At 40.2% G+C, this 15,153-nt stretch overlaps 1 protein-coding gene across 5 annotated transcripts in view; it reads right to left on the reverse strand.

Annotated features, from left to right (window-relative positions):
• Positions 1–15,153, reverse strand: part of Sidt1 (SID1 transmembrane family member 1) — an 81,847-nt gene that overhangs the window by 2,110 nt on the left and 64,584 nt on the right. For 3 of the 5 annotated variants that reach the window (XM_076868864.2, XM_076868863.2, XM_076868862.2), the window contains 10 exons: positions 14,885–14,958; positions 13,853–13,976; positions 13,547–13,664; positions 11,193–11,329; positions 10,440–10,548; positions 7,524–7,538; positions 6,298–6,374; positions 3,669–3,715; positions 702–807; positions 505–615 (listed from right to left, as the gene is read on the reverse strand). In XM_076868864.2, coding sequence (XP_076724979.2) covers positions 505–615; positions 702–807; positions 3,669–3,715; positions 6,298–6,374; positions 7,524–7,538; positions 10,440–10,548; positions 11,193–11,329; positions 13,547–13,664; positions 13,853–13,976; positions 14,885–14,958 — 918 coding nt within the window. Of the gene's footprint in view, positions 1–504; positions 616–701; positions 808–3,668; positions 3,716–6,297; positions 6,378–7,523; positions 7,539–10,439; positions 10,549–11,192; positions 11,330–13,546; positions 13,665–13,852; positions 13,977–14,884; positions 14,959–15,153 lie in introns of all 5 variants that reach the window. The other 2 variants (XM_076868861.2, XM_076868860.2) reach the window with 2 other exon arrangements.

The raw sequence follows: 15,153 nt of genomic DNA on the forward strand, positions 1-15,153 counted from the left end.
AACAACCCCAACCCCTCCCACTCCCTTGGTTTTTGTTGATAGATGGAGGGTGATGGTGATGAGAAAGATGGAGAAGATACACTCATCAAACATTTACATACAGTAAAACTTTACTGGGAACAGAATCATTGTACAACATATAATGAAGATTGAATTTGCAGTGTCTATAGGTTTACAAATTTATAAAATATTACCCTGAAAATGATGAGCCCGTGTCATGGTTGAACATTTATGTGTGGACACTAAAATCCATCCCTTGGGCTGGGGGTGAAGCTCAGTGGTAGAGTGCTTGCCTAGCATGCGTGAGGCCCTGAATTCAGTCTCCAACACCACAAAGTAAATAAATAAATAAATAAATAAAATAAAGTAAAATAAAATAAAATAAAACCTATCCCTTCTGGAGGAAGCTTTCAATTTAGAAAATGTAAAAAATATTAAAAGCAGCAAGCACGATAAAGAGGGTGGTAGGAAAGTACAAAGGAAGATGGAAAGAGAACTGCTCACCTCCCAGCTGCTGAGATTCTGGAAGAAAAAATACAGGGCAGCAGCCCAAACCACAGCGGTGGCCAAAATGCAGAAGAGTGGCACTGGCAGGACCTTCTCAGAGCTGCGAAGCTGTTGGGGAGACACAGTGGCAGTGAAGCTGGGGCCATAACCTCTGCCAGGCAGGGGCCCTCCCAGCTCCCCACACCTGCATTTACCTTCATGATGATGTAGAAGGCCAGGTACAGCAGCAGGTTGCAGATGAAGATGCCCAGCATGTAGGATGCAAAGTCTCTGGGCCGGTAGATCAATCCAAAGAGGGCACTGGGGACATGGGAAGAAATATTTGTAGTGGAGAAGGCAGCTTCTTACATCATTGTCTTTTCCCTACCCTACTCTGTTTTGGAGGGGGAGGAGTTCATTAAAAAACCCACTCTAACATACTGTCACGCATCACTTAATGATGGGGATGTTTTGAGAAATGAATCGTTAGGCAATTTGACCCCTGTCAAATTGGCAAGCATCCTGGAGTGTACTCACACAACATAAGGACGGCTGCTACATCACTAGGCAATATCATCTTATGGGACCAGTATTTATATGTGGTCCTCCACTGACTAAAATGTCACTGTGCAACATGTGACTATAGGCTGAATTTTTAAATTACTACATCTTCAAAACATTCATTTCTAATGACTATGTAAAGTTCACATAAGTGAATGTACTGTACACAATCATTTTCCCTCTCTGGTTGGTTTCTTCAGCATCCTTCAGTTTTTCATGATCATAAACATTTCTGCAATGAATAAATGAATACCTTCACAATACTGTTCAACCTAATCTGCAATATCCCATGTAGTAGCATCATGTGGTTATTTAAATTTAAAGTTATTAATTAAATTAAATAAGATTTTAAAAATCCAGTTCCTTAGTCACAGTAGACACGTTTCAAGTTCTCAGTAGTACTAATAGATCTTGCATTGGTCAATGAAGTGCAGAACACTTCTATCATTCCAGAAAGTTCTACTGGATAATGCAGAGGTGGTCACTATACTCTCTGTCCCTCCTTACTTCTGTTTATCTTACTTTTCAGGGATCTTTGAAATTTTCATCTAACTGGACAAATAAATTTTAGAATAAAATCCCACTAATTTAATTCTAGCTCTAAATCCAAATTTATACATTAAATTGAAAACAGATGTCTTTACAATAGTTAACCTTCCCACCCAGACCCTGATACTTCTCTTCATTTAGTTATGTTTTCTTTTATATCTCCTAATAAGGCAATCAAATTTTCTGAAAAGAGGTTCTACACATCTCTCAAAATTTATTCCTAAGCATGTCAACTGTAAAACTGTTATTAACAGACTCTCATTTGATTCCCTTTGAATCCCAACTGACTTATAATACAGGAAACTTCTGCCTTCCAGATTTTGAAATCTTCAATAAACTAAAAATCTCTTGCATAGACTTTAATCAGATCCACAAAATATTAGCATTTTGCATACTTGCTTTTTGATTCTCACTCTCTCTCTCTAATCAAACATATACACATATATATGTATGCATTTAATAGCCATAATTCTGTGTGCACATATATGTATATACACATCTGTACAAATGCATACACATACAAACGTATACTACATACCTCTCTCTTTATACACACACACACACACACACACACACACACCATTATTATTCTTCATATCATAGGAAAATGATTCTCTTTAAAACACCATTCATACCAACTCACAACGTATCTTTGCAGAGCTACTGAGAGGGAGAAGCTCTCTAGCAGGTAATCAGGGTGTTAGTATGTTATAGCACCTTGTATGTGTGTAGGCCCTAGTATCTCACAGAGGTGTCTAAGAAGAGAGAGGCCATTTATCTTATCTTGTGAGCAGACTGTAGGTTTGGTTTTGATTGTGTGTGAGGCAGAGATGAGCCAGGTGATTCTGAATCCCTGGGGTCACAGTCATAGGTTGTTCCTTATTAAGAGGTTGGTACAGGTGGAGCAGGGTGGCACATGCCCACCATCCCAGCTAATTCTTTTGGGTTGATTCTGAAGGTCTGTCTCTTTCTTCATGCCTTCATATGTCTTAATGTGTGCCAGGAGCAGGCAGTCATTTTTCTATCAAAGGTCACTGACCCAGAGAAACATATCAGCTAAGAGCCATAAACAAAAGCAGCTAAAATTACTTGTTTATTTTCAAGTTATCAATAAAATATATCACATGGTCAAAGTGAGACTAGGTTGCATAAAATATTTCAGCTATTTTGAATCTCTTTGAAGAAAAAGGCCAAGGGGATGACAAGAGACAAAAAGAGGAAGAAGAATGATAAAGGTGGAGGAGGAATAAGGAGACCCAGAGGGAAAGAAAGAAATAGGAAAAAGACTTGCTCTTGCTCTTATGCTCCGCCACTCCCCCATCTCTCTTTGACAGACAGTTGCATGCACACAACAAAAAATAGAAATTCTACCAAAAAGAATGCCTATGGGGGTGGGGGCTGTGCTCAGCAGTAGCACACTTGCCTGGAATGTGTGAGGCACTGGGTTCGATTCTCAGTACCCCATATAAGTAAATAAACTAAAGGCCTATTAACAGCTTAAAAAAAAAAAAAAAGAATGCCTATGGGGTAGCCTTTATAGAAAAGTTCTATGAAATAATTTAAAATTGTATTGCATCTTTGCAGCTATGAGCAAGCATAATCTATCCATCCATCCCATCCATTCATCCATCCATATGATCTGATCTGTCCTCATAGATGTTTCTCTTCTTGAGCAAATGAACTTAATCACTGTATCAATACTTTAGAAGAAGCCACCATTGTAACTTTAGTGTTTTCTTTTCAGCGAAAAGAAAACAAAAAAAAAAAAACAAAACCAAAATCTTTTAATCAAGTCTCTAGGGCAAGCATATGCTTACCCTTTTCTTAATTTCAGATTTCTTTGTGAAAATGACAGTCAAGAGGGGCTGGGACTGTGGTTCAGTGGTAGAGCACTCGCCTATCATGTGTGAGGCACTGGGTTCGGGCCTCCACACCACATAAAGATAAATAAAGGTATTGTCCATCTACAACTAAACAATAAAGATATTTAAAAAAATGACACTCAAGAAAAGTTAAACCACAGTATTCAGACATTAATAAAGACAAAAACCTATTTTTCTAAGGCTACTTACAAGGACCAGTTAACCAGATTGCCCACAATGAGCAACACCATTCTATCCTGGAAAAGAGGAAAGAAACAGTCATACCGGCTGTTTTTTGTTTTTTTTTTTTTTTTAAACTCCATTGTGGTGTAAGTATCAACCATGGGAAAATGATTGCCTTGTTGACTACCGTGTTCTGTGGTTCTAAGAAAGCCTTACCTATCATCTGAAACTAAGCCTCTACAAGAACTAGAGGGCAAGGCCCCCCACTGAAAACAGACATGACCTTGTCCCCAGAAAAGAAAAGGAAATGCGGTCAACAAAGTAGGATGCTGGCTGTTTCCCCCAAGGCTCAGCAGAGCTGGGCAGCTGAACCCACTTCTTAGTGTGAGGCTGGTGGTGGGTGCTGATTATCTAGTAGTCCCTAGTTCTATGTGATTGAGCACCCATTCTCTGATTTGTGTTTCTTGATAACCTCCATTGCAACTGTCAGGCCCACTGAGGGAGTTGGTTTTGTACTAATTACTCTGGCTCCAAGGAGGCCCTGCAACTCCCAGGCTTCTGGTCTCTAGACACACAGTCTAGACAATATAGCTATTGATTAGAGGATAAAATACAGAGGAACAGTCCATCTTAAAGGGTAATTGCTTTGATAGAGGTTTATTCATAATCTGTTCCTGCTTCTTTGCATACTACTTCAAATTTTAGATACTAAATAATTATATTTTAATTTCCATGGTCACTTATCTTCTATTTAAAACTAGCAGTTCTCTGTCTTTAAAGGGGATCCACCCAATTTGGAGGAAATGTCTTTATTTAAAAAACAAAAAACAAACAAAAAAACACATTAATTCACTGATTAGAATGGCCCAATTCCCAAACTCTGACAACACCAAATGCTGAAAGGGTATGGAATGATAATAACTTTCATGCATTGTTGATGGAAATGTAAAATGATACAGCCATTTTGGAAGACAGTTTGGCAGTTTCTTATAAAACTAAACACATGCTTACCATATGATTCAGCAATTGCTTTCCTTGGTATTTTCCCAAATGAGTTGAAAACTTATGTCCACAACAAAAACCTGAACACATTTGTTATAGCAGCTTTATTCATAATTACCAAAACTTGGAAGCAATCAAGATGTCTTTCAGTAGGTGAATGAATACATAAGCCTTTAGATAATGGAATATTATTCAGCACTAAAAAGAAACTAGTTATCAAGTCATGGAAAGATATGGAGGAACCTTAAAAATGCATGATACTAAGTGAAAGAAGCCAACTTGAAAAGGCCACACATTATGTGATTCCAATAACATGACATTTTGGAAAATGCAAAACTATGAGGATAATAAAAAGATTGGTGGTTAGCAGAGGTTAAGATGGAGGGATTGATGAACAGGGAGAGTACAGAGGACTTTTAGGGCAGTGTCACTGCTGTGTATGGCATTACAGTTGTCAGTACATGCTATTATTATTTGTTAAAACTCATAGGAAGCACAACATAAGTGAACTCTGTGTGAACTATGGGTAGGGTGAAGATGTGTCAACGTAGGTTCATCAATTGTAAACCATGGACTGTTCTGTTGGGGATGATGTCAGTGGGGGAGTGTGTGCATATTCAGGAGTAGAGGGGATACAGAAAATCTCCGTACCTTTGCTTAATTTTGCTATGAACCTAAAACTGCTATAAGCACCACTTAATGTAAAACAACAACAAACAAACAAAACATGAATTTCCTTTCCTGGTTCGCAGCTAAAACATACGTAACTCTCAAAATACACATAGGTCCTAATGGGCTTTTTAATTCGCCACCTGAATAAATCCTTTACCCTCAATTTCCTCAATTTTTTAGTGCCTGTAGTTCCCACCCAAGCTATAGAGGGCTATAAGATTCCCATGTTCTTTTACGTAAAAATCGGTCTGATTATAAACTATTAGCAGGTATTTGTTGAACTCCTGTGTGCCAGGCCCAAATGTATCACTAGATCTGACCAAAGGCTCAGGCAGTGAGCTCAGAGCAGACAAGTAGCCTTCCCGAGATCATTAGCCAGTGTGCCAAGACAGCTGGCCAGGGCCCTGGTCTCTAGGCTGAATGTAGAAATGGACAATATGCTAAAAACTATAAGAGAGGACTCTAAAGTTTATTTCAACCACAATTTTTGCTTATTGTAAAAACCAAACAATGCAGAAATACTTAATGTAAAATGTATTAAGCTCCTAATGAAAGTGACTAAGTGACTACATGTCCCAGTATGCTTGGGACAACTCTGGTTTTTACTTGTTGTCCTGGTTAATAGATTAATAGCCTACCTTGTCATTTCACCGGGGTACCTCTTTAGGTGATTATTTATAGGGATATTCTGTTTTGATCCTCTTCCACAACAATTAACACTACTTAAAAGTTTGAATTTATTAATTTTTCCCATAGATTAGCAAACATTTCATTTACAAAAATGGGACAATCCTAGCTTGTCTTTTATGAAAAGGAGTAAACAACATGCTTCCTCCACTAACTGGATCCCAGCCACTCTGAGCCATCTGGCCCTTTGGATTTTTGAAGCTTTGAGTGACTGCCCCAAGCCTGTCCCTCCTGCTGTCCCCCCCCCCCCACACTTTTTGGGAGAAGGCCAAGGAACAAGGGAGCATGCACGTACCATGTATAGTGGCCGGCTACACTGCTGGATACAGTCTGTGTATATCACCATGGCTGCCCGCCGGAAAATTCCCAAATCTGCTGATGACATAATCACATCTTGATAGTCAGAGAAAACACAAACACTGGGAAACAGTTGGAGCTTTAGAGGCTGGAATGGTATAGTCTTCATTTATGAAAATGTACTAGAATGCTTTGCACCTAATAGGTGAGCACTAAAAGTTTGCTTTAAAAGTTGGTGTTGTCATGGGGGGAATGCCATATCCATGCATCATAACCCAGAACAGCAAGCAAGATGGACATGAATAACAAGCACCTGCAAACGACATGAGTGGCTTGGTGTCTCTTGTTCTAGTTCCCTGAGCTGGCTTCCATTTATTTACAGCTTGCTCTGCAGGTATTTCTTTCACAGCAGAGATGTCATGGGTTCCCTTAAATCAACCTTAAAACCTTAGATAATGGGAAATCTTAGCTTGTGAAGGTTCCATCTCTATTTCTCAGTGTATGAGTTAGTAAGAACTGAACTAAGGGATCCTGGGCTGTACTGTGTTCAGAAAGCCTATCTGTATTGAAGCAATAGTCAAAAGACCCAAAAGAATGTAAGTTAAGTTGAGAAGAAAAAGACAGGGAAGTTTTAAAAAAATGCAATCTATCAAAGGAAGATATGAGATGTAGTAAGTGTGTTTGTTATAATTGCTATTGATTTGAACAACCAACAATAAAAATTAATTAAAAAAATAATTGCTATTGAATAGGGTCAAGGTCAAAGGTGGGGCTGTCTTTATGTGAGTCTGCCCACATTATAGACATCAAATGCAACACTGGGTCTGTCCAGAATAATCATTTCAGTTCCCAGTTCTGTTGAGAATACTATTTTATGCCTATAATCCCAGCTATTTGGGGAGGCAGGGGGATTGCAAGTTCAAGACCAGCCTGGACAACATAGTGAGGCCCCGTTAGAAAACAAAGCAAAAAATATCTAGAGGAGAATGAGAATGCTACCCCTTGTTAAGGCTACCCCATACACTGAATTTAACCAGGAGTGAGGGGTCTACCTATGTGACAACCCAGAAGAGGTTGGGTTGGAATTCAGCCTCGGCTTTCAGCCTCCCTCCACCCCACCACAATAATCCTGCCCGACCTGTCCACAAAGCAGAGCTGACAGCCTAATGGGCTTCTTTAATAAGAAAACAATCTAGAACATTGGGAAGGATGGCAGGACATTACCTGTGTCAGACACATCTGAATCAGTGGGAGGCAGAGAAGAAAAGAGAGAAAGAAATGATTTGTAAGAAGGAAACCAAACAGGTAGACTACTGGTCATTTTATTATTTTCTCAAAATGATGGCTATAATTTTATTTTCTAATTATAAAGTAACGTTTGCTCATCAGAAAGAACACAGAATCTGTCTACCTCAAACAATCAGAAATTTACTCCTCAAGGAGTGAATCAAGACTTTTCTCTCTCCTTGTTTACTTTTGTGCACGAATTACAATTTATACTCCATCCTCTCTCATGAACAATTCCTGAAGTCCTTTTCTAGAGCTCTGGGACTAAGGGACATGGTTGTGATCTGGGCAGGTAGCTCTGTGACTTTCTGTTCTATTTTTGAAATGTTCTGTTTCATCTCTGCTGTCTTTCCTATGTCTATGCTTATTTTCTTGAGTGACCTCAGGGCCACTCCTATTTAAAAAGCAATGGTAGTGTGGGAAATGAATAGAGAGGTCAGAGTGGGTTCAACCACTGTCCACTAATCACCTCTGACTTTTGAACTAACTGTAAACATAATCATTATCACAAGGAAATAGCAAGCTTTCCTTCTGACTCTGGTAAATCTATAACCACGTGGGAAAGACTCCCTGGGCATAGAACTTGAAAATACTTAGTTCAACCCTATGCCAGCCATTGTCCTGTTGCCATTTGTCTCTTTGTCCTATGCCTCCCTGGGGAGGCTTTATGACTACAGTGGGTTCACTCACTGTCTTTGGATGAAGAAAATGGGGAGTACTGGCAAAACACAAGGGACAGAGGAAGGAGAACGAGCTCAGAGAGGTTATTTCCCTGCAGCCCTCTGTGAGAGGGGAGACCATGTCTGTCACTGGAGGTCACTGTTCCTTTCAGAGTGACTTCCTCTCTATGACACATTTTGGTAACCATTTCCTACCTTCCTTTGGGGTTTATGGATGGTAAAGGCCCAATGCCAGTGAGCCTTTCCATTCTCCTCTACTCCACCTATGTCTTGTGACTAGTCCCTTTGTGTGTGACATCATTTTCCTGTCAGGACTCTCATAAATTATTGCATGGTCATAGCATAACATGAAATTCCTTCTTGTTTAAAAGGTAAACGAATTTAATATTGCGTTACCATTGGTCCCATCGAGACCATTAGGATAGCATGATCGTGGTGGTAGTCATTACCATTACCTATGTCTGTTTTCAAGTTGTTGTTTTGTTTCCTTAACTCTAGAAGAAACTAGAATGACAACATTCTAATTTATTTTCCTTATCAAAGTCTGGTTTACATGACTTCACTCACCTTTGTTCTGGAAGATGGGGCATGACCAGAGCAACTTATCAAATGTTCTACTCCACCGGCTAGTGCCACTGGGGCACTTGAAGGTACACTGGCTATGTTAATGCTAAGGGTGGGTCAACTTACCATGCCCAAAGAAAATTAAACTGTGAGCATGAGAATGTATCTAATTTGATCTTCTGGACTTCAGGCCATTTGTTTATATTGAATTGCTCTTAGACCTGGGCCAAAGGGGTCCTTTATTTTAGAGGACCTTCATCCTCCCATGAGTGAGAAGTCCGCAGGGTAAGGGGACTAATCCTTCCTTTTCTGGATCTCATTCTCAATTCCTGGAACTAAAAATTACCTTCTCAGATAATCATGGCCTGCTCTCAGGGTCTGCAGAGCCCCCTCCTCTGGTTTAATTCCCTGAGGGCAGATGACGCCATTAGTGCACAATTCTGTCCAAGGAAGGCAATCAGGGCCATTTGTGGGGAATGTGGATGGACACTGGATATTGGACAAGGATGTCTTTATGCAGATCGGAGAAACCCCTTAAGACAGAGAATAGAGAACAGAGCTAGAGGTAGGAAGAATAGCTATGTTCTGTAGTTGTTCTTTTGAGGGTCCCAAAATTCTAAATCTGAACCTGAACCTTCTAGGTTGTAATGAAGATAAATTTACCAGTTTGTTATTTTCTTTCTTTCTTTTTAAAATTATTATTATTATTATTTTGGTGCTGGGGATCAAACCCAGGGCCTTTTATATGCTAAACACATGCTTTACCACTGAGCTATATTCCCAGTCCTTCCTTCTCTCCCTTCCTCCCTCCCTCCCTCCCTTCCTTCCTTCCTTCTTTTTCATACTTAATAACTTTGAGCCTGTTTTATAAATTTGACATTTTGACATATATGTAAGTGAGCTTTAGTTTGCATTCTTCCCCTGGGCTCTGTGAATATCAGGGGCAGGCCTAAGCTTGTCTTTAAATATACAAAATAATATTTAAATTTGACTTCATGCACCTTAAAATGATTTTTTTAATGTAAATGTTCTAAAACAACTTAAACTTCCTCCAGTGTATGACAATTGAACAGCAGATCACAAGCATGCAGAACCCTCAGTGCTCCCTGATCAGTTCACACTGTCCTTGGAAGTTAAGCAGGTACCTACAATTGACAAACTTGTCTCAAAAAGTTCTTGCTCTAGAGCTTGGAAATGCTATCTATTCTATTCTTGACAACCATTTCGCATAGTTAGAGGAATGCTCCTTTTTGAAAACTGCAAATGGAAAAACGTTCCTCTAGGTGGGACTAGTGGTATGACAAAGATACCATTCTTCAAATGTACTTTCAAAGTTGAGCGAATTATATGGTGTTTGCAACTAGGAGCTGGAGGTGTGCCTAGGCTCTAAGGTGCAGTAAATTTAGTTTCTTAGCTGAAAACAAAACTAGTGATAACAGCTAATTCAATCCTATAAGGGAGAGGAATCTCTTGGAGAGAAACACAGCACAGACTTCAGAGCATGCAGTCATGGTGACCTATCGCATCAGTTAGGGTGAGTGAGGGCAATATCCTGCTTTTTTAGGGAAAGTCAATTCAGGTGTTCACTATAGAAAAATAGGTGACTCACCTATCTTGAAACGACCCATGTAGTAGATCTGGGTACTGAGGGCCAGAGAAGCCAGAATATGGATTGCAGACAAGATGACCCAGAACCACAGATCATTTTTTCCAAACACCTAGGAATAAAAATGGAGGTTACCTTGATCTACAGCCTTCTGAGGACTCATTATAAAACCATTCTCTTAGGCATACTTAAGGAGTCAAAAACTAAGCTGTGTGTGCTTTTTGTTTTCTCCCCCTTCTTGGAACTCACAGGGATCTTTCTGCACAATGGACAGGAAAAAGAATGTCTATCTGGCCAAATGGAAATGAAAAGAAAAAGAAAGGGGGGAAGGCAGCCGACTGGCCACAATAATGGGCCCTAGGTCTAATGTAGGGGCTAACACTCTTAAAATAACTGAAGACCATCAACACTGTGGTCCAGGCACATTCAGAAAGTAGGTTCTGTTTTTTTCAGGTTGGTCTCTCCAAAATCAGCTGGGATGTTTCTATTCCAATCTCAAATGAATCAAGTCTCAGCTTAATATTAAAACTATCCAGGGATAATTTTACAGGAGCATGTCACATTATTAGAAATAACCAGCCGCATAAGTAAGAGTGCCTTGAGTGGACCCAGGATGAGAGTGAAACAAAGATTATTGTAAATCCAAACCTGTGCACTCGAGGTTCAACAAACAAACAAACAAACAATACAAAAAGCCCCTCAAGAGAGCACTTTTTGAGAGCCAGACAGAAGGCACTTATATAGAAAGGAACATACCACTCCAAGGACGGTGATCATGATGACCACGGCAAAGGAGGCATAGGCAGAGTAGGCGCTGGCATTGATGTCTGGGTGGCGGGTCTGATAGAGCTTCAGCATGCAGAGACCAGCGATCATGTACATGAAGGAGGTGTCTGATGACCCAGAGGAGGAGAGGAGACAAGAGGTTTAGTGGGTGACAGACAGATGACACACTCCTGTGTTTCCTACATACTCTGAGGACCCCCTCACTCAGTGCATGTAATATTTGCTGCCTTCAGACTGTGTGTAGACCTGCAGCCTCTCTTGCTGCACTCTCTAGGCAGACCCAATGTGCTCCATTCCTAACCCCTCTCCAAGGCCATGCTTGGCTCTTAAAAGAAAAATACATAATAGGATAACAATCAACTATCCCCACTTGCACAGTGTTTGCTTTTTAAAGGCTGATGTTCAAGAGTGATAGCAAAAGAATCCCTAATGGTGACAGTTTAGGCAGTGTGATGGTAAGATGAATGTCAGGTGGGTGTAGGAGGGTGCTCTCAGCACCCTGAAATATAACCTCATTGATTACTGTGTGTGTGTGTGTGGTTTTATAGCCTAGTGATAGAAAATAGCTAGTCATTAAATGTAGCTTAGCTGAATTAGAACTGGGCAATGAGAAAATGCAAAGCAGAATGACAATGCAGGGCCCTATATTACTCAAAACTTTGCAAATAAATTAAATGTCTGATAATAACAAAAGTTAATGGTGGTGTGGGGGAAATGGAAACTCACACAGCTAGTGGAAATACAAATTAATACTCTGGAGAGAAATTTGTTAATTTTTGGCAAAATAAAAGATGCATATACAGGTGACTCACAGAATTCTAGGTCTCCCAGGGAACCTCTCTTACATCTGCACAAGGAGACATTTATAAGGACGTTCATTGTATGTAATAGCAAAATATTGGCATCTAAATGTTGTTCAATGGAGGAGTTAATGTGATATCTTTTATAATAGAATATGGTAATTCTTAAAAATAAATGAATTCCATGTTCTTGATTTGGTTTTGAAAAATCCTGAAAACACTGTTGAATGAATAAAGAAGGTAGAAAAACGATGTGATAAATTAACATTAATTTACTACGTATGAAAATAAACTGGAAGATAAATATCAAATTAATCTTAGTTGTTCCTCCAGGGAAAATATTGAAAAATGAATTTATTTCAATTTTATCACGACACTTTGTTTCTTAAAATGTAAAGTCTAAGGTAAATACTTAAAAGTGTTGACTTTTTTCATTCAGAGTGGTGAATGATATTGTTCTCTGTAGTTATCTCTACCAAAAAGGCTTTCTAATTTAAAATATTTAAATATAACAGAATTATGGTGGTGTTCTAACAGCAGGAGGCCAGAGAAGAAATATAAAAATGACTATTTTAAATATCCTTACCCTGGAATATGGAGGACATTGCTAATTGGTTACCAGCTCAACTCCTCCCTTCCTCCTCTTGTAACAGCCTCAATACTGACTTAGTATTTAGCCCTTTCAATTTAGAAATAAACATGCTTCCAGCTCCTTGGCTTCAGGAAAGCTAGTCCTGCCCTTGGTTCCAGGGATGGGTCTGATTAGTCTAAGGAAATCCCAACTCCTTTGCTACTGGTGTAGCAACTCAGGCCTGAGCTAACCAGGATTTAGGGAATAATTCAGGAATGGACTCTTGAGGTGTAAGAGAACATTCTCTGGGGGTTTCTTGAAGTTTCCTTGTTCTTCAATGATGGCCCCTGGAAGCCAGCTTGAAAGTCCCTCTGGACTTGGGGATTGGTGATATGAAGCCAGCACCTGCTCTAACTACTTTTGCCACCATGAGTGAAGTTAATCACGGTATAAAACCAACATATTGGCTGGGTACAACCAAAGGGATTCCATAGAAAAATGGAAACATAGTCAACAGATTCGTCAACCATAAACCTTTTCTATCTCTGTACTTTGAATGTGCTATTAGATGTTCTTATTACTCAACCCAATCTGAACTAGGTTTTCTATTATTTTTACTCCAGAGCAGTTTAACTGCTAAATTACACCAAGTTATTCCAGAAGTCTGTTGATGGATTCTCCATGACTTGCTGCCTAATGCTTAGCCCATTGTCTTCCTTTAGATCTCTCCAAGGGATTATCATTCAGCATCAAGTGTTTTCTAGTCTAAAACATGGTGTAAAGGAAAAGTGGTAAAATGTGGAAATCACACTTTGTGTTAGGTGCTCTCAGATCACTTCAGCTCACACAAAATGACTTTTAATTCCTGCAAGTTGAGTTGAGCATGTTTGGAAAGGTCCCAGAATAAGACTCCTAGAACTCAAATATTTATAGTTGTTATAAATTCTAATTACCAAACTGGAAATTGGAGTAATTAGGACAGACATGGTAACAAGCACTAAGCACTCCTTCCATCATCAGTGCAATGCCCATAGCGTAGAAGAGACCAAAGTGTTTGGGAATCCCGTACTCCTGAAAATAGAAAAAGGTAGGTCAAAAGGAGGACACTGGTTAGTGATGTGCTCCCAGAACGTGAAAGAAAGCCTAGGCTTTTGGCCTCAAGCGGCTCATCAAGCCAGATGTCCCTCCCCTTTGCAGATCCTGTCTGGAATCATGGTCATTCCCAGCTCCTACCTCTGATTGGCCCACACTGTCCTCACCATAGCAAAGATGTCCTTGGCTTCGAGGGCTCTTCGATGGAGAATGTCCCGGCGCAAGACTATCAGCAGGAAGAGGAAGCCCAGAAGCACATGGCCCAGGTTACTCAGAATGTTGTTGAAGGCACTAAGGGATGAGTGAGAAACCATGAGGGTGAAGGTCATCAAGAGAATTCAGAAAATGAATGAATGCACAAATGAGTGAGTGAGCTCAGCATTTTCACCACCAACCTGTCCCTAAGATTTCAGGACTGGAAAGTCATAGAAAATCCTCTTTAACCTAGCTCCATCAATTTAGGATGCTTATTTAGCTTATGATAATATGTCTGTTCCCTTTCAGGAATGCCTGCTCAGCATCCCTAACACTGACCCCATCTCTTCTTGTCTTCATGGCATGGCAAAGTATAAGTCCTAGGAAAGAAAGCTGACCCAAGTTTGTAGCAATATTCAAGTTATATAGTATATTCACTAATTGTGAACTTAAGGACAAATGTTGGCCAATCACAGCCAACAGCTTTATATCAGGAAACGAAAGCTGATTTAGCTCTGGAACAAGAAGCCAACCCCCAGAAAAGTGTTCTTTCCTTGTCATCAAGTTCTAGCTAGAGATCAGCCACGATGGCTGCAGGTCTGGGGTGAGGTCCTCACATCACTAACAGCTGAGGGAGCTTTAGCAAGTCCCTACCTGGCTATGCCTAAGCATCTTCATCTAAAAAATGCTGGCAATGAGCATCTACCTCGTGAGTTTTTGGTTAGACTGAATGAGACCACAGGCTGCCAGCTCACGTCCATGAGCTCATGCCATGACAACCAGGGACCTGACCTTTTCAAAAACACTGATGCCTGCTTCTCAGCAGGTGATTTTAGGAATGTGGCCGGAGGGCTCTCAGGAATGAGAAGCATACCTGCTGTTAACCACTGGGTTTAGTTCCTCTTTACCCTAATTGGAGTAGTTTTCCACAGTTGCTTTTAATGTTTTTGAAAACTGAAACCACATTAGACATGCCTCAGGAGCAACCAGAGGACTGGGTTTACCTCAGGACGCCCAGGGGGTGAGCACAGAGGAAGTTGTAGTAGCAGATGTCCTGGTTGCCAGTGACATTTACCACCTGTAAAATCAAGTGTGAGAAGAGGAAATGTGGTTTTTCTCCATCCTCCGAGCCCCACCTGAAGTCACAAAGAGCAGACCGGGCTCCCAGACATGTCCTGTCAGTGGCTTACCGTGTATCTGGTGAGCTTTCCTTGTTAGGGCTGGATCATTCTTTACCACTGTTGCATATCACAGGCACGTGTCCCATAAATGT

The sequence above is a fragment of the Callospermophilus lateralis genome, chromosome 10 (assembly GCF_048772815.1).
Source record: "Callospermophilus lateralis isolate mCalLat2 chromosome 10, mCalLat2.hap1, whole genome shotgun sequence".
In the NCBI taxonomy this organism is placed as follows: domain Eukaryota; kingdom Metazoa; phylum Chordata; class Mammalia; order Rodentia; family Sciuridae; genus Callospermophilus; species Callospermophilus lateralis.